At 41.2% G+C, this 23,856-nt stretch overlaps 1 protein-coding gene across 10 annotated transcripts in view; it reads right to left on the reverse strand.

The window, feature by feature from the left end:
• LOC114351351 (kinesin family member unc-104) overlaps positions 1-23,856 on the reverse strand; it is a 66,521-nt gene that overhangs the window by 14,678 nt on the left and 27,987 nt on the right. For 2 of the 10 annotated variants that reach the window (XM_028302537.1, XM_028302531.1), the window contains 23 exons: positions 22,402-22,536; positions 21,791-21,991; positions 21,180-21,337; positions 19,872-20,037; positions 19,254-19,426; positions 18,619-18,733; positions 17,350-17,483; positions 16,573-16,784; positions 14,923-15,129; positions 13,079-13,216; positions 12,479-12,609; positions 11,854-12,024; positions 10,913-11,093; positions 7,760-7,850; positions 7,480-7,578; positions 6,405-6,617; positions 5,662-5,800; positions 5,056-5,176; positions 4,494-4,596; positions 3,825-3,999; positions 3,368-3,480; positions 1,850-1,978; positions 848-980 (listed from right to left, as the gene is read on the reverse strand). In XM_028302537.1, coding sequence (XP_028158338.1) covers positions 848-980; positions 1,850-1,978; positions 3,368-3,480; positions 3,825-3,999; positions 4,494-4,596; positions 5,056-5,176; positions 5,662-5,800; positions 6,405-6,617; positions 7,480-7,578; positions 7,760-7,850; positions 10,913-11,093; positions 11,854-12,024; positions 12,479-12,609; positions 13,079-13,216; positions 14,923-15,129; positions 16,573-16,784; positions 17,350-17,483; positions 18,619-18,733; positions 19,254-19,426; positions 19,872-20,037; positions 21,180-21,337; positions 21,791-21,991; positions 22,402-22,536 — 3,438 coding nt within the window. Of the gene's footprint in view, positions 1-847; positions 981-1,849; positions 1,979-3,367; positions 3,481-3,824; positions 4,000-4,493; positions 4,597-5,055; positions 5,177-5,661; positions 5,801-6,404; positions 6,639-7,479; positions 7,579-7,759; positions 7,851-10,912; positions 11,094-11,853; positions 12,025-12,478; positions 12,610-13,078; positions 13,217-14,922; positions 15,130-16,572; positions 16,785-17,196; positions 17,245-17,349; positions 17,484-18,618; positions 18,734-19,253; positions 19,427-19,871; positions 20,038-21,179; positions 21,338-21,790; positions 21,992-22,401; positions 22,537-23,856 lie in introns of all 10 variants that reach the window. The other 8 variants (XM_028302538.1, XM_028302535.1, XM_028302533.1 and 5 more) reach the window with 7 other exon arrangements.

Raw genomic sequence — 23,856 nt, forward strand, 5'->3', positions numbered from 1 at the left:
ACTCTATGAAATCTGCAGTACGCCGCAGCAGCAATGCCGCGCTACCGATTTCATAGTGTTTTGCAGTTTGCGGTCTGCGGCCCGTCTTGGAATTGTACCTTAAATCTTAATATTTGTTACCAACTTGTCATTTCAGAACTTTAAGGCTTATTCCAGAACTTTGCCCCATCAGCCGTCAGTTCGGCGTGCTTTTCACGATATACCTACTTTACAATCTACAAAATGTTACAGTTACGATTCACCATCGTCATTATTTCAGCCACAGGACGTGCACTATTGAATATAAGCCTCCCCCAATTTCCACATCGCCCGATTGTTACATAGTTACGGTTGTTGTATTACATTGTGTATTATTATTATTATTGGTTTTTTGGGCCTACATTTGCGCCAGCTCGACCAGATTTGATCTATTGTGGCAGCCCTTGTGTTTAGAGTTCACTGCTGAATCCCGTTGAGTCTATAAATTTCCAGATTCTTTGGTGCGTGATATCTGCTATCGCATCCGGGTGCATGATGTGTCGCCCGAGATGGATACTTCTTTTGCTAATAAGCGGGCCGCATGAGCAGAGATCATGCATGGCCGTTTCTTCTTCTGTATGGCAGAATCTGCACAGCTATAGTCTGGCCCGGGTGCACGTAGAATTTTGTCCAATGACCCCAAGCTACCCATCCTTATCGCTCGCACGTAATTATGTTGCTGTCACGCTCGCACACTCACTGCGGGCGCCCGTCCCACAGTCGCGACAGCAATATAATTACGCGCAAGCGATAAGGATGGGTAGCTTGGGGTCATTGGACAAAATTCTACCTGCTCCCGGACCAGACTATACATTGTGTATACACTCACCCTGTATGAGCTTGATGTATTTCGTAGCCAGTTCGCGCTCGCGCGGCGTCATCTCCCACGGCTGGTGCGCGGATTCATCACGTGGTGCGTGCGCGCACTCCGCCGCCGCCTTCGCCGCCATGTTGGATACCTCCTGTGAGGGGTCACGTGGTTACAAACTAATTGATAACAATAGCGGACTGGACACTTTCCGACAATTGAAATGAGTTTTTTTTTTAATAAAAACAGATTTAGGGCTGATTTTCCAATCGTCAGATATCTTTTAACTAAAGAATAATCGTGTCATTTTGACATGTTTCCCATACTAAATCTGTCAATGTGCCAAACTTATTCTTCAGCTAAAAGTTATCCGAGTATTGAAAATCAGCCCTAAAGGTTTATTTTTTCAGACATTTACTTCAGAAGTCACACTTCTGCAATCAATCTTAAAGTAACTGCTACTTTAAAAAACAAATCATTATTTGTGTGTAAGCTGCAAACAAGCGTACAGTGACGAATACGCGTCTAGTCTAGTACGCTACGCACCGTCGACTATTTTTTGCTTTTGGCAGCATCGATTTGCCTAATCGAAGGTATCCAAAAGACATTTGGATATCTTAGGCAAATCCTATGATGTATAAACATATTATTTGGATTTTAACACACATAAATGTAATGTATCCGTGTACGTTATTAATCTGACGTTCAATCAAACCATATTGAACCTTAACACAAGTGCACAGAACCCACCTTCTCCGTCTTGGTGAAGTCGTTGGGCGCGACGGAGTTGTCGTGGATGTTCAAACCAACTTGAACCTTAACACAAGGGCACAGAACCCACCTTCTCCGTCTTGGTGAAGTCGTTGGGCGCGACGGAGTTGTCGTGGATGTTCAAACCAACTTGAACCTTAACACAAGGGCACAGAACCCACCTTCTCCGTCTTGGTGAAGTCGTTGGGCGCGACGGAGTTGTCGTGGATGTTCAAACCAACTTGAACCTTAACACAAGGGCACAGAACCCACCTTCTCCGTCTTGGTGAAGTCGTTGGGCGCGACGGAGTTGTCGTGCCCGTGGCGCAGTCGCTCGCGCAGCGCCAAGAAATGCCGCGTGCGCCCCACTTGCTCCAGCCGCGTCATTTTCTCCAACTCCCACTGAGGACAAGTAACGTCTTAGTAAGGGGGCGTCCATTAATTACGTGAGACAATTTTGGCAATTTTTCAACCCTCCCGCTCCCCTTGGTGAGATTTTTAAAGACCCCCTCCCCCTCCCCAAAATCTCACGTGAGATTTCTTAAAATGCATATTATTTGCAATGTAAATGGGTTATCTATGCTTCGATTAGGATTTAATATTAAAAAAACCGTTTCTCCTAATTTCTTTATTGTTTAGAAGGTTTAGAATAAAAAATTGAATAATTTATCATTATCATCACAAAATATTTTTTTTTTAATTTAAAATAACCCAGTTTTGTCGCAATGTCACCCTTTTTCTTACACGAAAAAAAATTACGTGATATTTGTCGAGATCCCCCCTCTCCCCTACGTGAGATTTAGTGAGGTTTTTCTTGACCCCCTCCCCCCCTAAACGTCTCACGTAATAAATGGACGCCCCCTAATATGCGATATAAGAGCCAAATTACACCACAGTAGCTTGCATATGATCGAGTATCCATACACTAAAGCCATGAGCCAACACTGAACATCAGAAGTAGTTCTTTGCAGTAAGTGATATGAATTTGAACTGGAATGTCGCAATGTTCCTGGTATGAAACGAAAAGAATACGGTTGGATTTTTTATGGGGCACCACATCATTAACGCTAAGCTCGAAGCTGTTTTGTTCGTTGTTCTACCACCAAGTGATCAAAACACCATCATAAAAAAAATGAAGTAATTCAGAAAAGGCACAAAAGATATATACTCAACATCAAATAAACCGCACCTTCCGCGACGCGAACTTTAACGATTTTCTTCTGACACAATCATGGTGCCCCAACAATATTGGTGTTATTTGAAAGCCCAATAAATATACTTAATGAAAAACACATTTAATTTCTTAATAAATGATTAACATTATACCATAAATGTGACTTGAAAAAATACCTCACTTTGGGCCCACCTATGGGATCAATTAGTCCAATTTTTATGGATATAAAACCAAATAATGATCTCACGTGTCCTCTTTAACAGATGAATAGCGATTAATCCCAACTTAACAATTTTATAGCCATAAAAGTTGGCTCTACCGTAACTACCTATTTTTTGAAGAAGTGACTCTAGATCCTTCTAAAGACACATTTTTGGGATAAAAACCTTTCCTTTAGTGAAATGAAGGTTAGAACTAGGCTTTCAAATGGTGCCAATATTGGTGGGAAGTGGGGAAGCATTCGTTTGAAAATGCTTGTCGCGGGAGGTGCGATTTATTTGATGTCGAGTGTAGTACATATTTCACTGACGAAAACAGTGTTAGGTTTTAATCAAGGATAAAACCAAGTGATTGACGAGACAAATTAATTTTATATCAGTCGTAAAGCATCCACTGACCTGGTGGTCGAATATCAGCGAGTCCCCGCGTGGCCTCCAGCCATGAAGGTTCTCTTCGCCTCGCACGTATGTTCCGCTGGTGTCCAATACGCGTCTCTGTCGTCGCTGTACACCTGTGAAAACCAGCATGTCGTCAATATACATCACCTTAGTAATCCTAAATAAAGTTAAAAAAACAACTGGGATCGTACAATGTACAGCATCGTTGTGTTTTTGGCAGTTGGAGGTAAGATTAGGCAGTTCCTCCACCGTTCAAGTAGATCTCATTCCATCACTTGATCATCACTTTCCATCCATCAGGTGAATGTAGGCTCAAAGCCTTCCCATGATGGTTTAAAAAAATATATCAAAATCATACTGTATGCAATGCTCGAACGAAGTTCTCATTTCCGTTGCAACGTATTCCAGTCTGTCATTTTACCCCTAAAGAATTTAAGGTACCTCTTAGCAACCGTACCTGGCTCCAAGGCCCGGTGAAGGCTCAGCTCGTATAATCCGGCGATGCGGTCTGCGCGGGCGGCGCGGGGCCCGAACAGGGCCCGTTTCAGGGAACGTCCCGAGCGGGCCTCGCGACCCACCACTACGACTGACAGGTCCTTTGTGATGATGGCTGGTCGGCCGCAGTTCTCCACCTATCGTGAAAAATAATACTATGGTTAAAGTTTGCAAAGTATACATCAAATCTAAGGGCCACACCGACAGAGATGGAAAAATACAAACTTGCATTTTGAGAGATGGAAACTGCAAGCGTCTTTTATCTAGAGATGCGTACCTAGGTATCGTTAGCTTGAATATAATACCTATGATTTGTAACTGTCTAGTCTGCAGTCCGGTCGCCGAGCACGTAGAATTTCGTCCAATGACTCCAAGCTACCCATCCTTATCGTTTGCGCGTAATTATATTGCTGTCGCGATTGTGCGACGGGCGGCCGCAGCGAGTGTGCGAGCGTACTAACATAATTACGCGCGAGCGATAAGGATGGGTAGCTTGGGGTCATTGGATGAAATTCTACGTGCTCGGCGACCGGGCTTTACATAACGTTAGGATATTGTCTGTCACCCAATAACGTATGTGATTCTATTCTTCTACAGAATAATTATAAGCGCTAGATTTGTGTTAGTTTACCTCGAGGTAAGCGCTGAGCGTGATGTAGACCACCTCGCCGTTAGCGCTGACCCTGTTGAGCAGCGGCGAGCCGTGCAGGCTGCTGTCCCACGCCGCCTCGAACCTGGGGAAGGGAAAAGTTATACAATAATCTCCATTTGATGGGATGCTAATAGAGCAGAGACTGAGTCAGAATAGATGCAGTATGTTCGGTAAAATATTATGATCACCAAAAACTGTTTTCATATTACTTATGTAACGCCAAGACGAGTACATAAATTATTGTTCTCTAATAAGTTATCAGATCTTATAGAGAGCTAAGATTCATTTCATAGCGTTTAGCTTTCTGCGTTAATCCGAGTCATAAGTTTTCTACAGTTAAGAGTACTTCCTACAAACCCCACACTTTTGTCAAAATAAGAGACCAAGCCATACTACAAGGGGTTAATCTTAATAATCTTACTGCAACCTACATCTTGAATCAGAAAATAGATAATGGACATGAATGTGGTTTAAATATTGTTAATAGCACTCCAATAAACGATAAAACTTGATTCACAAAAAAACAAAAGAAGGAATGTACCTGAATACGGCCCTGTCGTCGAGCGTGGGCCTCTCTCCCGGGAAGAGTCCCAGCGAGAGCGCGCCGTCCTCGTCGCCGTCTGTTGTGTCCTCATTAGCCTCTGGCGTGTTGCGGATGCGGCCTGTCGACAATGTTACATGCTCACTAATTGCTCCATAATAATAGATTAACTGGGCCTTATTACAAAAAAGTTAAACGCGCATTGAACATTTATTTAAATAGACATTTAGTATGAAAATGACATTTTAAATTAGTGGTGTTGAACACGCGTAATAACGCAAACGTCCAGGAATCATCGTGCTTTTAACAATAACTATCTCGAAAGACTTGAACAATGATAAGTCATGCCTCTAGGAACACGTGACATAATGATGGTTAGTTTTGTTTTTATTGCCTACGTTATTTGCAAAAATGATAGATACCAATTTTTCTTTCTATTTTTTTTTCTTTATAAGTAAAACGAATGCCTCATTGAATGGATTGAAAAGCAAAGAGCAAAATTTTAAGAAATGTAAGTTACTTAGTTCTTTCGAATTTGTGAGAGTCCATACATTAACTATTTATTACAAGCTTTTTATTACTTTCATTTGTTTTGATGTCGCTTACCAACAACAAGCTCCCTGACATCGGCCCACTGCAAATCAGACGAAGGCTCGTGCAGGATAGTGATGCGGATACGGCGCTGGATGCCCTGGTGCAGCACGAATAGCCCGCGGCAGGGTAAGTCGTCGCTGTGCTCCACCACCTGGTAAGGAGATGTTGGGTTCAGTTTGCTGGTGGATTTAGATTCTTCTAAAGGTATAAGGTTCAAAATGCTGCAAAACTGTTTCAGAACTTAGTGCATTTTGAACTTCATATTTCACGTCAATAGTTTAAAAAATTCACTAATAATTGTTGTTGTATTGTTTAAAATGTGATAGACATCGATCAGCTATGATCAGGTTAGGTTTAATAGAAATTATACGGAACGACGCGCGCTAAATGAAAGGTTTGGAGTTACGTACTTACACACGGCCACACTGTTAACTATTCATATCCGTTTTTGCTCTCGCTCTCATCAAATGGTGATTGTTTGCGATAGAACGAGATGACATGACAGACAATGTTAACACTGTTGCCGATGGTACAAGTTTTTACAATAAACTAGGGCTTTTTTTGTCTAGGCGTCTACGGGTTCAGGATTTCAGGTGAAGTTGGATTCCACTTCAGTATTATCATCTCTTTAAATCAAGAGAGATGCAGACCAATAAATTATCTATTGTGGTGTCGTGAAGAATTGGCCGTAACTTAGTGACTAATTTCAATTAAAATCATTAAAATCTTAGAGCCTATGAGAGCACAATACTCACCGCAGGCACGTAATCGCCACTAGGCGCCAACTCGCAAATCTCGAACCACACCAGCAGATCGTGTTTAGAATGCAGATGGCTCGAGCAGCAGGGAGGTGCAACACTAGCAGCGCCCCACTTAGGGCTGCGAACCGGCGCCGAGATTGGAATAGAGGGCGGCAACATACGCCGGGGCGGCGTGCGCCCGGCGACAACCCCGTCTTGCTTCGCGTCCTGCATAACAAAGCTTTGCTGCTATCGAACAACAAAAGTTTCAACACTTTAATACGGCGAATTTTGCACGCTGGTAAATATGGACAGAAGTGTAAAGTACGGCCAACTAGCAGCGATACAAAAGGATTCGACTGTCGAGTTGACAATCTATTCTGTCTCTTCCCATCTTGTGTATTTGTCGTAATGTCTCGTTCTCCCGCCAAAATATGTCAAAGTTAGACGGATTCGTCAACATTTGGACATCCATTTTAGTATACATAGTTGTTGCAATTCACATTATTTATTATTTTATTTATTTATTCCGATATATTTAAGTCTCGATGAAAAAGGGCACCATACACCGGGCACATTGTCAGGCAGAAATGTTATTATTATTCTCGCTATTGAATTTAAATCTACATTATACAATAATTCAAATTATAACAATAACAAAATTCAATAAAACATCTATTTGTATGGTTTGCCAGATATTTTTTAAAACTATATTGTCTACAAAAATATGTAAACTAACTATTAAAAAGTTATGCACCCCTGCTATTCCAAACGACCATGACATTGGGTTTGTTTACATTTGGTATCGCTTCTCGTTGGCCGTACTTTAGTGATGTGGTTGTCATATTTACACAAGTTTTAACGTGCAAAGTGCCAGCTTAAAGTGAGTCTACTTTGAATTAATAACAATAAGATTAGTTTAGAATTTCATGAACGAAGAAAACTTAGTGCCTCAATTTAAGATATCTGGATAGAAAGTTGATAGATAGATATGAGATTCTTTTTATTGCACACCACACAAAACTGACAAAAGAAAGGGTGCAATTTAGACATGAACTTTTGTCTTATGTATTTGTTTATAAATTCTCACCTTGTGCAATGGATGTTGCTGGTAGTGACCGAACACTTCGAAAACAATCGGTTGCGTTTTTATGTATTCGACAAACGATTTCGTCACAGGTACCGTGATCTGCGGAAAAATGGATTGTCGGTTAGTTACACATATTTTGTTAACCCTTAACCAGGCTCTTGTATCCACAGAGCCCACATAAAATTGAACTTTATGCTGTAAAGATATAGTTGAAAACCAATGACTTTTTTTTAGTCTAGTTAGAGTTAAAAATAAAATAATGAGCAAATAGCTAACTTACATTCTGTACGTGGTAGAAACCGAGTGGTGTATTTTTTCCTGTATTCTTGACGGGTTCCGTCGAGAATGCATCTTCGTTGCGATGTAGGAAGCTGTAACAATATGTAATGTCATCCAATTAATTATTTTATTTTATTTGTTAACATTATATTGTTACACAAATGCGAAAACATGTTAATGGTGTTCAGTTTCTTAAGCAGTGGTTTTTAGACTGTTATTGTTTCACTGTACATACAGTAAACATTTACCGAAGAAAATAAAATAAAATAAAAATAAACATTACATTTACAAATTCAAATTCATTATATTTGTACAATCAAGTACATTTATTACTTGTATGTTAAGGAGAAGTTGCAACTTCCATAGAAAATTACCCCACGTCCGACAGCTATGAAAAATAATAATATCTCATTTTTAATAGCTATCGCTTTTTGCTCAGATTTATCACAGTTTATTTAAACTTATATAATTATTATAGTAATATTTTTACAGTAAGGATGATCACTGAAAGTATATCATTATTTTCATACGAATTCTTAGCAATTTTTTGAGATACTTCTTGTTGAAGTCGGAAATTGGAGCGTGGTTGGGTTGGTTTTTGCAACTTCTTCTTTTACATTTATAACAAACAAATAAAGAAAAAATACATATTTGGACACATTAAGAACTACAAGTTACAAAACCAATACAATCGGCACATCGCAACATTTGATTTAAATATGAATCTTTACAACACAATACACAGAGGAAAAAAAGGATAAACCATGTAGAAACATAATTTACCTTTTTTTTCCTTTTACAAGTACATTGTGGCGGTATACAATGTTCCTGGCTGGTGACAAAAAGAAGAACTTACTCCAACTGGCAGAAGACATAAGCGTAGTCCAGCCGTTGTTTGCGTCACGCTCGTCCGCTGCCGTCTCTGAGTGCGTACATTCGGCGGACCCAGAGATGGCGGCGCGCGAGTGACCGCTCCTCTACGTTGAATCGTAGAATCCACATCACGTATGAATTTTTCGTAGACTTAGCGTAGTTTTAGAGTAGGTTTCTAAAGTCAAAGTCAAATTTCTTTTATTTGTATAGACTATTATATGTATAGTGCTTACAAATCGTCAAATATTTTGCTCTTAAGGAGCCTCTACATGTCTCATAATGTTTTTACCCTACCAGCGCTTCGAGACCAACATTTGGCAAGTGCTGAGAAGAAGCGCCGCAATGAACTCAGTCACCACTGTCTGCCGGTTAATATAAATAAGTATATTCTACTCTGTGCACTCACTCGAACTTGTGACGTCAGCATACGTCCGTTGTCTGTGTGGCACTCGCGCGCCGCCATTTCCGAATCCACACATGGTAGATCCGGAAATGGCAGCGCGAGGGTGCCTGCTCCCTTTCCCGCGTGAAATCCCATCACACTTATCACACTGCCTGCTTATACTATGTTACGATACAGATACGTTCTTGCGTAAGCCTGCATAAGTTTAAGCGTAGTCCCCACTCTTGAAGAAGTCTTCAGCGTAGTCCGGCGCCCGCTGTGTGTGGCACCCGCGCGCCGCCATCTCTCAATCTATTACTGGTAGATCCAGAAATGGCAGCGCGAAGGTGCCGTTCTCCTTCGCGCGTGAAATCCCGTCTCACGCGTCCGCATCACTCTGTCTGCTTATACTGTTTCGATACAGGAACGTTCTTGCGTTTTAGCGTAGTCCCTAAAGCCTGGTCCGTGAGCACGTAGAATTTTGTCCAATGACCCCAAGCTACCCATCCTTATCGCTCGCGCGTAATTATATTGCTGTCGCGACTGTGCGACGGGCGCCCGCAGTGAGTGTGCGAGCGCAACAGCAACATAATTAAGCGCGAGCGATAGGGATGGGTAGCTTGGGGTCATTGGACAAAATTCTACGTGCTCACGGACCAGGCTTTAGACTTGAATTGGCAGAAGACATTAGCATAGTGCGGCGTCCGTCTGCGTCGCACTCGCGCGCCGCCATCTCTGGGTATAACAAAGTATCTCCAGAGATGGCCCGGCGCGGGTGGCCGCCTATTGGTTGCACCGCTAGTAAATGAGCCTCGTAATGTCGTACTCTGTTTACATTTTTGTGTCTTCTATGTACATCTGTTCCTCTATTTCTTCTCACATAAACACATAAACTGGTAGAAAATGAAAAGTCCAGCGCACGCTGCTTGCGTCGCATTCAGCGTGCGCTGTCTATATTATAGACAAAGTTGACGCATGATCAATTTTAAAAATGTACGTTTGCACGAGAAATGACCAGCCTACATGGCGGGGGTTAGGTCTAATCGCTGCGGAGAAATATAAGCCTTATGGTGTTCAAGCGTCAACTTCGTTTATGGCACACACAGCTTATCCAGAAATGTTATACAGAGATGGCTATACGATCATAACAACTAGCATACCAACAACATTACATATAAAGTAATTACATGAAAATCTTACTTATAGAAGTTTAGTATGTCTAATAACAGGTACACACAGCTTTGGCCAATGTCAAAAATCTGTCAAACTTCATACAAAAAACATCGGTTATCGTTATAGTTACCGTCAAAGCTAGGTGGTGCAACTCAGCCTTAGTTTATACTAATAAATATGAAGTACAGTCAACAGCATATCACACCACACATATTTGTTGCACAATAGCTCACATTGCAAGTTCGTAAGATACCACAGTGTGCGGCCTGATATGTTGTCGTCTGCAGAATCAACACAGCAATTAAAACACCACTGCTTATACACATTTATTTGCGTTGGTTGTGAATACTTAGGGCTAAAAAGACAAAATGAAAATACACTTTAAGGCTGAGTCCGCACTACGGTTTTTCACGCAAGCGGTAAACCGCCAAACCGCGAGATTGCCCGAAACGTATACGCGGGAAAAGCCGCATTGCGGACGCTTGCATTTGTTTTACTTGGTTATAAAATCAGGTGGTTAAAAACCGCGGCGGTTTAGCCGTAGTGCGGACTAGACCGGACCGGACCGGACCGGACGTAGAGCCAGGTGACAGCTGAGCCTACGCACTCACTTGAACTGGCAGAAGACGTCGGCGTAGTCGGTGGCCACGCTGTGCGCTTGCAGCACGGTGACGCGGAAGGTGAACTCACCCGAGCGCCAGGTGACAGCTGAGCCTACGCACTCACTTGAACTGGCAGAAGACGTCGGCGTAGTCGGTGGCCACGCTGTGCGCTTGCAGCACGGTGACGCGGAAGGTGAACTCGCGGCCGAGCGCCAGGTGCTCCGGTAGTTCTTCGTCCTTCAGCTCTGAAGCTAGCGAGCTGTCGCCGCGCCCGCTGTCCGCGTCGCATTCGCCCACGGCCATCTCTGTAAACAGCAAGCTGGTTAATGTTGGCTGAAAAAGGAAACCACGAAATCTTGGCAGCGACAATAAATTAGATCAGTGTTTTTCAACCTTTTTCATGACGCGATGATGCAAAGATGTTGTAGAAACCGAATTTTTCAATCCATACAACATTTATGTATTTGCATAATTATATTTCAGATAAATCTATATTTAGAACTCTATTGTTTTTTACTGAGGTAGTTTTTACGACTTTTCGCGACCCGCCTTTAGAGGCTTCGCGACCCCATGGGGAGTCGCGACCCACAGGTTGAAAAACACTGAATTAGATAACTCTTTAGTTCAGATTCCTATTTAACATCGTAGCGGAATTTATATTACATATCTAAGATGGATTTTCGCTGCTACAGTTTCGCAGCGAAGGTAGCCTAGGACATTGTCCTTGTCCTTGTCATTGTCCTTCATTCTGTCTATATTCCAGTGCCACTCTTTATTATCTATATCTTTTTTAAAGGCATAAAGCTTCGGCCAAACCACGTACAGCTTGCAACAGCGAGTGAGATGACGATGGCGATCACTACGCGTGCAAAGATCGCCGCGACCAATGATTGGACGCGTTGATGTGAACCCGTCGCTACTAATTCATACATGACATCTGATCGCCATCGCGCTGGCTGCCCGCGTTAATTTGGCCAAACCTTTACACTCCTTTGTTCTTGTATGCTTTTCAACACTGGTCTCCAAGTCTAGAGCTCTGGAGCCGGCTCGTGTGACGTCACTCACCTTCAATCTTGATGTTGGAGTCCTGTCCGTCGGCGATACGCTCCTCCAGATTGAGCGCGTTGTGTTTCTCGACGCTGGTTAGCGCCTTGAGCCGGGAACGCGTGGGCGCGACGTCGTCGTCGAACGATATCTTCGCCGACTGCTTCACGCCGGCTACGAATTCAGCATTGTCTACAAATTATACCGGACCAATCAGTAACATACGCTTCAATGAAGCAATTATGGAAGTGTGATCGATCGTTTTTTTATGGAACAAGCAGCAGTGCTTGAACACTGTGCGGTATGGAACGAGTTAAATTACGTGTTGCCCACACTCAAAACTAATTGAAACTGTTAGAATATATGCAAGGTCAGGTGAAAATGAATCTTTACTCATGCCCGCAGAGTCAGATCGCATCAATACGAAACGTATAGAGACCGACAAAGTTGTTTTTCATGATTCGGGCTGCATTCACTTTGAGATCACAGTGTGGCAAATCCTTCAAGGGTCATCCTCATCAAATAGTTTTATGCAATATGACATTGACAACTCAGGGCTGCGTTCACTTTAAAATCACTGTGGGGCAAATCCTTCAAGGGTCATCCTCATCAAATAGTTTTATGCAACATGACATTGACAACTCACTCTTGTCAGCGTCGATGACCGCCTGCACGGCCACGCGGAGGTAGCCCTTGACGTCTCCTTTCTCGTTCACGATGGCCACCTTGTGAATGAGTGGAACCGGGTACAGCAGGTTCGACAGGTACACGAAGCTCCTGTTGTGGGAAATGACATTTATTAACTTCGTTACTTACTGCCAGAGACGAAAACATAGACAAACTTCTTCTAGATGAATGGATGACAAGATTGAAATGGCGGGATCCCTGGAGATCAGGTCGATAAGAGCTAATTGGTTTTCGTAAAAAGATATACGTCCAGCTTTAGAACGTTACTTGTTTATATTGATTTCTCAGGTAAAAAAGTGGCACATTGATATTCCATGATTCAAAGGATAATATTATGTGAAGCTGCTCAGTATGATTGAGTCCTGTCCGACACCAATGTATGGCAGCTCAGGAAAACTGACCCCACTTGCTAATATCCCCAAGCCAAAATAAGATTAGGATACTAATTGATGACGTCAGTCACAGTCGCACTAGGAAGATCCTAAGGCACTCACGAAATCTTGACTCCAAGTTGTTACAACCTTTCTGTTGGAAGATATGAATTGATGACGTCACTCACCGTCCCACCAGGCGGAACCAGGGGAACCGGTCATAGAATGGATCCCCGCCGGTGACGGACTCGATGTTGTGGTCGGGAGACGTCGGCGACAGCTCCGCTTCATTGTGGTACATCTCACGCATCAGCTCCAGGCGTTGTCTGTCGAACAAACAACTTTATTGTGACGGGTCCAAGATTGAATTTGGATTGACAGGATTGTGCAAATTGGATTGGGATAGTTTGGGTATCACGAAATCCCATTATGACAATCTGCAAACAGTTTAATGGAATTTCGTATATAAGGTTATGTAACATAGTGATCATTTTATGTAAATCTAAATAACACATTTGCAGCTAAGCAAACATTGCAGTTTTGATTAAAAAGAGTGACATTATAAAAACATTTTGATACAACATAAATAGCCGGTGATTTGGCGAACAATTACAACAATTTTTTTTTCGACTAGACACAGATATTTCATTCTTTAGTATAAAAAAAGCTTTCAGCCGCAGCAAGCTTCATCATATTGCAGTTTGTGATTTTAAAAAAGACAATGACAAAGCGATAGGTATTGTATCATCGAGATTTTGGACAATCGGATTTATACACAACATCGTTTTATAAAATAAATCAACAACGGGATACAAAAAACATATCGATTCACAATGTGAGTTACTAGGTTGTATTTATACTACAGGACAAGGAATATCATACAAACTATGTAAATTACTAGTATATCTAAGTAGGTATACAATGCTATTGCTTAAATAACGACATCGTAATATTTGTAGTTTGATTATGAGGGTGGTTTGTGCAGGATTCAGGATTAAGAGTTGATTCTGAAATGCATTATTTTTTCATATTAAAAACATAACAACTTTTTCATGCCTAAAAATAAAATGTCAGTAAAATGTCAAGAATACATTACAAAATCACTCCGTCAACACAACATCGACGCATACGCAAAGAAAAATGTGTGGGAACACCAAATCATAATAATTTCACAGGTATTACACATAAGCTTAAAAGCTATACCATCATTCTAAAGTGCTTTATTTAAATAAGTTCATCTTGGCGAAGTGACTTACATACATTTCCATATTTGTAAATCCTTATTTTCTCAATAACAATAGTCAATAGAATAATGGTTTCACAAGCATGGTTATGGTTTCACAAGTATATGGTTCACTATCTCATACGGTGATAAGTGCAGGACTGGATGGTCTATCATACATTTTGGTCTCTAGAGGTTCTCCATCTAAAATAGTACGCTGGTTGTAACATAACAATTCGAAATGTATGAGAGTTCTGATTTTGATTCGAAATGATCCTACATTAATGTGCTCTATTGGTTACCTTTTCATCACCTTGCCTCAATCACGAGTTTGTTGTTTGAACCTATCATTCATGACTTCAAGCGGGTCAAAAACTCTACAGCAGTGTAAGCAAGTCTTACTAATATGAATAAAGACGTGATCAGTCGACTCGTGAGTCGTACACTATTGCTAAATCCTGCCAGCGGCGACCTGATAAGCAGATGCGTTTAAACGATCAAGAATCTTATTCACGCTATAATATCGTTTTGAAAGGTCTATTCTGTTACTGGCAAAGGGCCCTTGAATACTTGAGAAACCTCTTTTATTGATAACTACAATGAGGTCCCGACACTTTTGCATCAAAATACTTCAGTCACGGTCACATTCGAGCGCCATATAAACCTTTATCACGCGTATTGTAAATTGTAAGCTGTGTGAATACACCAGCATCGTAACCTATCATCGATAGAAGTGTAAGCTGTGTGAGCACACGTACTACTGCCGGCATGAGGCGAGGCGAGACGAGGCGAGGCGAGGCGAGCACAAACCTCGAGGGCAGCAGGTTGGCTAGCGACAAGCGCGTCTGCTGCGCGCACGCCGATATGCACTGCAGTATGTCTGGCGCGGCGCCGGGCGCTGTTGCCAGCTGGGCGGCCACGGCGGGCGGCGGTGCCAGCTCGAGCACCGGCTCGTCGTCCTCCTCGCACGCGCTCCCGTTCATGTTGTATATCTGCCGCATGAGCTCCAGGCGGTGGCTACGGATAACAGAGGGTTGCAGCGCACCGCCCGAACGCTCCGCGGTGGACGAGAGTATGGGATGACATGCGAGAGTTGTGCGTTGGACCTTTTACTTCTTTTTACTCAATATTTTTTTAAACGTTTGAAAATCATTTGGCACGTTAGAGATTTCATTTGCGCTTGTGCTTTCGAAGTACGTTTATCAGGTTAACACAGTTATCTAAAGTTAATCAATTAGATTTAAAATAAAATTAACTTTTTTTTTCTCTTCTCAATAATAATAAGGTCCATTATTGACTACAAATACGAGGTATTTCGGTAGCATGTCCTCTCATTTGGTCCACGTTCCCAGCAAATGACTAGACTCGATCGTTATTGTTTTCATGAGAGCTAATGTAACGTCGTGTATGTACACCACATCTAACACAACGACGAAACACACTACTATTCATACTATACATTCACGTTCTCATCATTTGCTTCACTAATAAATATGAAAAATCTATTATACATAATAATTATGTAAAAGGTAGCACGTAAACATATGGGGAACTAAAATGAAAAAGCGGCAACTAAAACAAGCTATAAGATTGAAACATCGCAATCTATACAGTAATAAATATCATAGGAATATTACTTACCCTTGAATAAATATGTAGATATTGTTAACTAACTACAGAGCATAATATAATAATACATAATCATATTTTTCCGTACAATTGTACAAAGGAACGGGTTCGTCCAACACGGCACCAGCAAAATAGGTCGGTTACGTTTCTCATACGAGAAGAAAAACGAAATAATAACACAACAAAACGCAACGGAAAAGAAACAAACATAAATAGGAGTACAGTCAGTGAAAATACATAAAATAGTACACTATTTTTGGCCATTACTGTTGAAAATAGGCCTATTAGTTCTTATGTACTGAAGTCGAGACTGTACCTAAAGAAAATACGTAAAATAAAAGTACATATAACATAAATTCACACGAAATAGTTTATAAATAAATAAAGATATGACTGCAACGAGGGTTATTTGAAGACAGGATCACGCTTGAATAAAAATTAAAATACTTATGTACAACTAGAAATTATAAATAAAATGTAATACCACAGACAATTTTTTTTTTATTTGTACTATCTAGGTTTCAAGTTTATGTCTGTGTCAAATTATTTCTGACTCATTACTTATCGGATGCTGAATTATTGAATATACCCCAATCGACTGGTTTCTGGAACGTATTATTTTCTCATCCTAGTAGAATGACACAAAAAAATTGTTGATCCATCTATTCGTTAATTTACTATTTAAAACCTCAAAAAACTCGTAATTTAAATTGCATGGGATTAAGCAGTTACATATTCCCTAACCTAATTAATGACCTACATAATCTTCAATGACCTCAAACGTCAAAAGTGTTATAACTCTTTGTTCGAGATAAACAAATATGAACTTACCGCAGCTTCTCCAAGGTCCAATAATGCGTAGCGCCGTTCTTGGTGTCAGTAACTTCGACGGCGACGACAGTCGGCGCGCTGGGTCTATACTCGTCATCGGCATCGTCCCGCGGGGCCAGCTCAGCAGGGAGCGGCGAGTACGCGGTATCGGTCAACAGAGTGAACTGGAATTGCACCTTCTTGCGGAGTTCGACTGATATTGCGTTGGCTTCCTGTGGGTGGTATGGTGTGTTAGTGGGGTGGAGTAGATAGTTTCGAAGGGTAGGAATTTATGATGGCTTAAAAACATGCAGTTGTATGTCTCACCAGTTGTTAGTCACTTCAAAAGCAACGGGATAAAAATGCAGGTCAGTAAAGAATTTTCCTTGAGGGTCACCGCCTAAAAAGGTTTCAGGATCGGAAACCTTCAAAATGCACCCTGCTCTGGAGATAATCATGAAGCAAATTCTTTCCTGTCACTATCTATCTACGTCATCTATACGTCAATAAGGTCACTGACCTTCAAGAATACAACATTGCCCCAGAGGCCGTCCCGCAGCAAGCTAAACTGGCGCTTTATCCGCCCATATCACTGTTCTTTACTGTCACTATCTACGTAATCTATACGTCACTAAGGTCACTGACCTTCAAGAATATAGCGTTGCCCCACAGGTCGTCCCGCAGCGAGGTGAACTGGTGGTACTTCCACTTGCGGAACGCCCACGCGGATCGTCCACCCATATCACTGTTCTTTTTTCCTCTCACTATGTACGTCATCTATACGTCAACGTCACTGACCTTCAAGAATATAGCGTTGCCCCAGAGGTCGTCCCGCAGCGAGGTGAACTGGTGGTACTTCCACTTGCGGAACGCCCACGCGGCCAGCCCCACCTCGCGCGCCGACCAACACTCTGTCTCAAACAGGGGATTCACTAAAACGGGAGCGTATAGTCACTATTGGGCACGGTTAAAATGTTATAACATAAGGTAACACATAAAGGTCACCGCACACGGGCTTCACGCCACAATCAGAAACAAAGTTGACGCCGGTGGCCGTAACACTAAAATGTGAACTGTGAATGTGACTGTGGCGCGAGTGAAGTCCGTATGCGGCAACCTTAAAAGCAAATTGGTGTGGGGTCATGCTGGGATAAAATCAAATAATAATAATGAATAAGAAAGAACTATAAATTAAGAGATAATAATAATAAAATAGTTTTTCTTTTCTCATCACAAACATTACAATGACACAAGTTATTAAGCACATTACAATTCTTAAAACAAAGTTGTTTGTGTGAAACTGATGCCTGTGATAGTAATCAAAGATATTATTATACGTCTAGCGCTTACGTAAACAGTGCCCGTGGGAGCGACATGGAAGAGGTGACATATGACGTGACAGAGTATACAAGTCTGAAGCACATCTGAAGACTCGCTGACCTCAGACGTCCCATGCCACTCTCATACCTCAGGCACGGATTCATTAAGGCCCAGTTTTTTGATTCATAGTTAAAATAACTAATTGTTAAATTTTGCTACTAATGGTTAAATATTAACAAAATGTAAACTGATAGTTAAAAAATGTACTAAAAGTCAAGTTAACCATTGTTCGAAAAACATTTTTCTCTGATATTGAACCACTTGTCATTTGACATCTGTCAAATTTAACTATTGGTTATTTTAACTACGAATCAAAAAACTGGGCCTAAGGCGCTAGACCTATACATAGTTAGATATTCAATGAGGGTTTTCGCGAATGAAAGATCCGCTAGATGGCGAGACGTGGATGTGGGGTCTGACTGCTACGTGATTGGTGGATTTTGACATATCTGTCAATGTCATGTCAAAAATAACCAATCATGCAGCATTTGGACCTCGCGTCTACGTATTGCCATCTGGCGGATTTTTCATACGCGAAAACCCTCATTGATATCAATCGACAGGTCCTTCTTCAAAATCTGATGCTGTATTGTAATGTTTAATTTTAACAATTTGTTAAATTGACAAAAAACACATTTGGTGGCTAAGTTTCTTAATAGTCACATTTAGATAGTAATACTTCCTTACCAAATATGTCCTCATCGTTGTGGAAGTCCTCTGGCGTGTAGGAGGAGTACATAGACATGGTAACGCTCTGCTCCTCAACTTGGCGCTGTAAGGCGTCGATGCGGGCCTCGTAGTTCTGCAAATAAAGAACTTTGTTGAGACAGATCGAAATTTTTACTGTTACTTAAAAAAAAAGAGCTATAGTCATTCCCTTTTAAAGGGGAAGATCTTTGGAGTAGTTTTTGAGGGGCTGTTCCGCAAAGGAGTGTTTCAATTCGTCTGAACGACGCTGTCGCTTATGCCTGCTTGAGTAGATGTTACACCCAGCAACCTTTACATAATATGCAAGGCGCCTTTTCTTTTGTGCTTAGGTCACATCCACGTCCAAAGGTCTTTGCTGGGTTTAGCAATATTTTCTTGGCGCAGATAGTGGGTACGTCATCATTATTATCAAGATATCCAGAAGTACGTGTTTGAAGCAGTTAATATGGAAATACTCCTAGAACTGCTGCGTAACTGCTCCTACAGGGTGACCAGGTGTTTTTGCATTTCAGATTGGAGGTCTAAATTCACACTGGAGTAAACCCAGTCACTGGTCAAGTGGTTACGTTCTCTATGCCTTTGCCAGCTGAAATATAGACACTCAGTATTCTTACCTTCCTTTGTTCCTCGAACTGCTGATCAGCATGTTCCTTCTCGCGGCGGAACTGCTCTTCCAAAGCAACCAGGCGCTTCTGCATCTCAGCACGAAGGTCAATGCCCTGCTTCTCAAGCAGCTCGCATTGGGCGAAGTCCCAGTCGATGGTGCCGTTTTCTGTGTCGCTGCCAGCTGCAATAGTTTATTATTTTGGTTCATCATGAAAGTACCTATAACAGTCTACATTAGGAACAGCTTATTTGTGATCAGAATGAAGATCGATACGAACTATCGAAGTCAAAAACCACCATGAAAAAAAACTCGTGACTCGTTCTGTATTTGGTAAATAGCATTTTGTATGGTCAAAAGACGAGATCTCTTTCGATTGTGATTAAAGCTTTTAACAGCTGAAATGAACATTTAATTGCGAGTAGATAATTTTAAAGGATATAAGAGTCATAATTCGTAAACACAACACTTTCAGTGATACGACATCAGTCTTTCAAAAACAGTGCCTTGAATAGCACTCAGTGGGAGGCGTGCCTAAATAGGTTACAAAATAATTAGATGATGTCTTAGCTCTAAAGCTGATAACATAGAAAAATACACTTTACTACCTACGTCATAAGGATCTTACCGTCAGAAGCGGGCTCAGCGACAGCATTATCAGCAGGCTGTTCCTTGTTGTTGTTCTCCTTGCTGACGCGCTCCTCGCGCGGCTGGCCGGGGTGCGTGAAACGGAACACGTGGTTCTTGCCCAGGATCACGCGGGAGCCCGTCTTCAGGATTATCGGCTCTGTCACCTACGTGATAAGATACATTTTTGAATATCTCGTTCACATTAAAACCACAAACAATTCGAAGTACAATTTGTAATTCAACCTGTGTGTTGGTACTTGGTACTTGTTGATTGTTACCAATCAAAACGCTAACTAAAATGTACTTTCAGAAAATGAGGTAAAATATATTTTTCAATTGATTAATTATACTAATCGAATAATAAACACGCTGAAAACAATCACAAACGATGAAAAGTATAAATAAACATACATTTACATTTATGTATCAGGAAATAATAATCCATTTTAACAGTTGTTTATTGAACTAATTTACTGAAATTAATTTTGTAATTCACATTTCACAATAAATAGCATCGTCAAGTCGTCAATGATATTATTGTTACCTACTTTGTTGTTACATTTAACTTGTGGTGTATATTTACTAGTTTCGGCATACAAATTAAAGCTAAGAATATCAGAGGTTTTAGTCTGACACTCTTTCCTATCTTTTTGGGACTTCTGTTTTTGAGACAATCATACTTATTTTGGCTCGCAATTAACTGAATGAACGTTTGATAGCTATGTCATCCTATAGTGAGCAATATTTTTCATGACAGCATATCTAGTAGTAAGTACAGTCAACATCCCATCAAGCTAAATATCGCGGGATCTAACCCTTCCAGGCTCTGGTATCCACAGAGACCACATCAATTTGAACCGTATGCTGTGAAGATATTATTGAAAACCAATTACTTTTTTTTTGACCTGGTTAAGGGTTAGGCCGGCAATACACGGACAGCTCGAGCAGTTAGTCAGTGATCAACATACACGGACCGCTCTTTCAGTCAAGAGTCAACAGCTTAAAGCTGCCAGTGATAACTGCTTGAAGAGTTGGTATTAACTGCTCAACAAATCACAAGCGCGCGCGCCGTGGAATGAAGAAAGTGGGCGGAGGTAACTGCGCGACTGCTTGACCGCACGATGAAAATTCACCGTGCCCGAATCAGTTGCAACTGCTCGAGCGGTTCGTGTATGTGCGTCCATAGAACTCTGCAGTTCACTGTTCAGTCGCAGCTTGAAGCTGTCGACCCTGACTGCTTCAAGCGGTCCGTGTATTGCCGGCCTTAAGCGCGATTCTGCAACAAAAAGGTACATTCTGTACCAACCTCGCGTCCGTTGATGTAGACGAGCGCGCCGTGGTGCGGTATGAGGCAGATGACGCCGTCGGTGTTCTCGAAGATGCAATGCTCGCTGAGGATGTGGGAGCCGTTCAGCTGGATGTCTTGGGGGACGTTCGCCTCGGCTGTACCTAGGCGGGTCACGCCTGGGGGACAGAATGTTTGGTTATGGGGTTTGTACGAAGCGAAAATAAATCTGAATTATTTGAGATACTTTGGCTTTAAACATTTTCAAGTCTTTCATTCTAACATTTTCAACAGCGTAGGACGTCCACCTGCAAGGTGGACCGACGAGCTCATAAAGGTAGGAGGAAGGCGCTGGACACAGGCCGTTACCAATCGGGTGATATGGAAATCATTGGGGGAGGCCTATGTTCAGCAGTGGAAGTCCTGCTGAAACGATGATAATGATGAAGTCTCTTTCAAATACACAAGATGCGGCATCTTCACAGTTTGAAAAACAGAACCTACAGGTAACGTCAACCGAAAATACAAACTCTACGGCTGGAAGAACAGCGTTTTAACAGCTCATAGGAAGTTGGCATAATCTCAATTACCTAGTTGACGGTGTCCGATTCCCTTCTGTGATAATAACTTACCGTCCTTGATGTAGTAGATGAGGCACTCAGAGAGATTAGGGTCTTCATTGAGGTTGACGAGATGCGGCGTCTTCTTGGGCGAGTATACGCCCACCGTGATGCCTTCTTTCACGGCGACGCCCATTTCTGCAAACACGGCCTCGCGTTGCAGACGGATCTCTTCCGTACGTTTAAGCTTCTCCTCCCATGTCTCGTTTAGTTCTGGAACAAAATCGTTTGATGAAATGTTGTAGACCATAAGGTAAGGAAGATGGCACATTAAGGAAAAGACTGAGGCATCTTTAAGTAGTTGCAACCATATTAATTGCTATTTTAAAACAAGTGACAATAACCTGTATTGCGTTACTCAATTGAGAATCTGACCATTAGTTTCTTTTGGTCCTTCGAGCCGGATTCAATCATAGCAAAAAGAAGTATAATTTGTCATTAGAAGTGTGATCACACTCATCATGCTGTTGTCCAAAGTTAAAAATCATCTTTTATTGGTCAATTTAAATGAAATATTCTGAGAATCATCAGCATCCCTCTTACGCAATGAAACCAGTGTTTAATCCTTCCAATATGTTTCATATTATTATACTATCTAGAAACTACAAGTAATATTAACATACCAGCAATAAGTTTTTCAGACGCCTGCAGCTGATCGACAGCCTCCTCGGCGATGGTGGTGCCGGCTCGAGACAGCTTCGGAGACAGCACTTCGGCTTCGCTCTTCTTGCGGATGGGAGAGGCGTTCTCTTCGCCTGCTGTTGGGGATCGCTTGTTAGTTTTATGTATAGGCAGTGGGAGGTGTTATGTGGTACAATCAGCGTCGAATAGTTCGTGACACCCAAAGTAGACAATAAGTTCGCAACACGTCTTTGTTACAATTGAAATAAGGTTCAGTGTTGTCAACTTATTAGGCATTTTGGGTGTCACGAAGTATTAGAAGCTCACTATAGGAGCTGGTACTGGCTATCATTCGTTGATAACAATAGTTGAGGTCATACTATACAATATACTAAATAAAACTATTGTACCAATTATAAAGACTAGGAATCTAAATGGTTCTATGCACATTTAGAATCCTAGATTGAAAATGCGTTCATATTATACCAGCCCCTACAAAATCGAGTTATTCCATTTCCATATTTGGCAACACCATTACCAGTTATGGTGGTCTTAGTTCAGTGAGAGTAAGCCATTGGGATTACCCATTGCAGGCTTAGAAGTGCCTTTGTGAAGGAACACACATTATGGTGTGCATGTGTGTGTAGTTTCTAATCTTCAAGTCACCTTTTGTTTTGTGGGTACATCTTCATCTAATATAACCATTAATCAGAAGTTGAATAATGGTTTTAAAAGATCCAAGTGTACATCCAATTAATTTTAAACATCATTACGAATAACAAAATACATTTAGAGGTTTAAAAATCGACACAAATATAAGGGAAACATGCAAAGGCTGATGAAGCTATAAAGCTTTGTTTTTATTGCATAAAATAATATAACAGCCGTTCGCGACCTTGCTGTAAGTGAATATTAGATTTTTTTGTTCTGTTTTGCAGTAACTGCGGTCTCATATTGAGAAATAATTTCGTTTCATGGCCAATACTTTCAAATTATTATGATTATGGCCGCGAACGGTCTCGTTTATACATAGTATAGTGTTTCTGAGCATCTCAAGTACAAGATAGATATTGTGATACAAATACTAAACATTCAGAGCATAAATACATTATTTATTCATACATATCGCTCCGAAAAGTGATACGCTCTGGAAAATTCTATTAAATATTTCACTCCATTCCTTTTTCATTTTATTATAACGAGCTTGCTTACATTTAAGTTACACTGTTGCGTGACTTCAGTGAACGGAGAAGGTCGATTACTTTATACGGAAGAAAATATAAACAAACATGAGTCAAGAAAAAGGAATGGATTTTAGAATATTTTATTTTCCGACACCACATAATAATATCCCATATCCCTGGTCAAGCTAAATACATTAATTACATACAACAATAAATACGTAAGTAAAATACATATTCCTAACTCTATCGATCTAAATATAGTGTACCAAAACC

This window comes from Ostrinia furnacalis, unplaced genomic scaffold (genome assembly GCF_004193835.3).
Source record: "Ostrinia furnacalis isolate ACB-3 unplaced genomic scaffold, ASM419383v2 OfSCF1131, whole genome shotgun sequence".
Classification (NCBI taxonomy): Eukaryota; Metazoa; Arthropoda; class Insecta; order Lepidoptera; family Crambidae; genus Ostrinia; species Ostrinia furnacalis.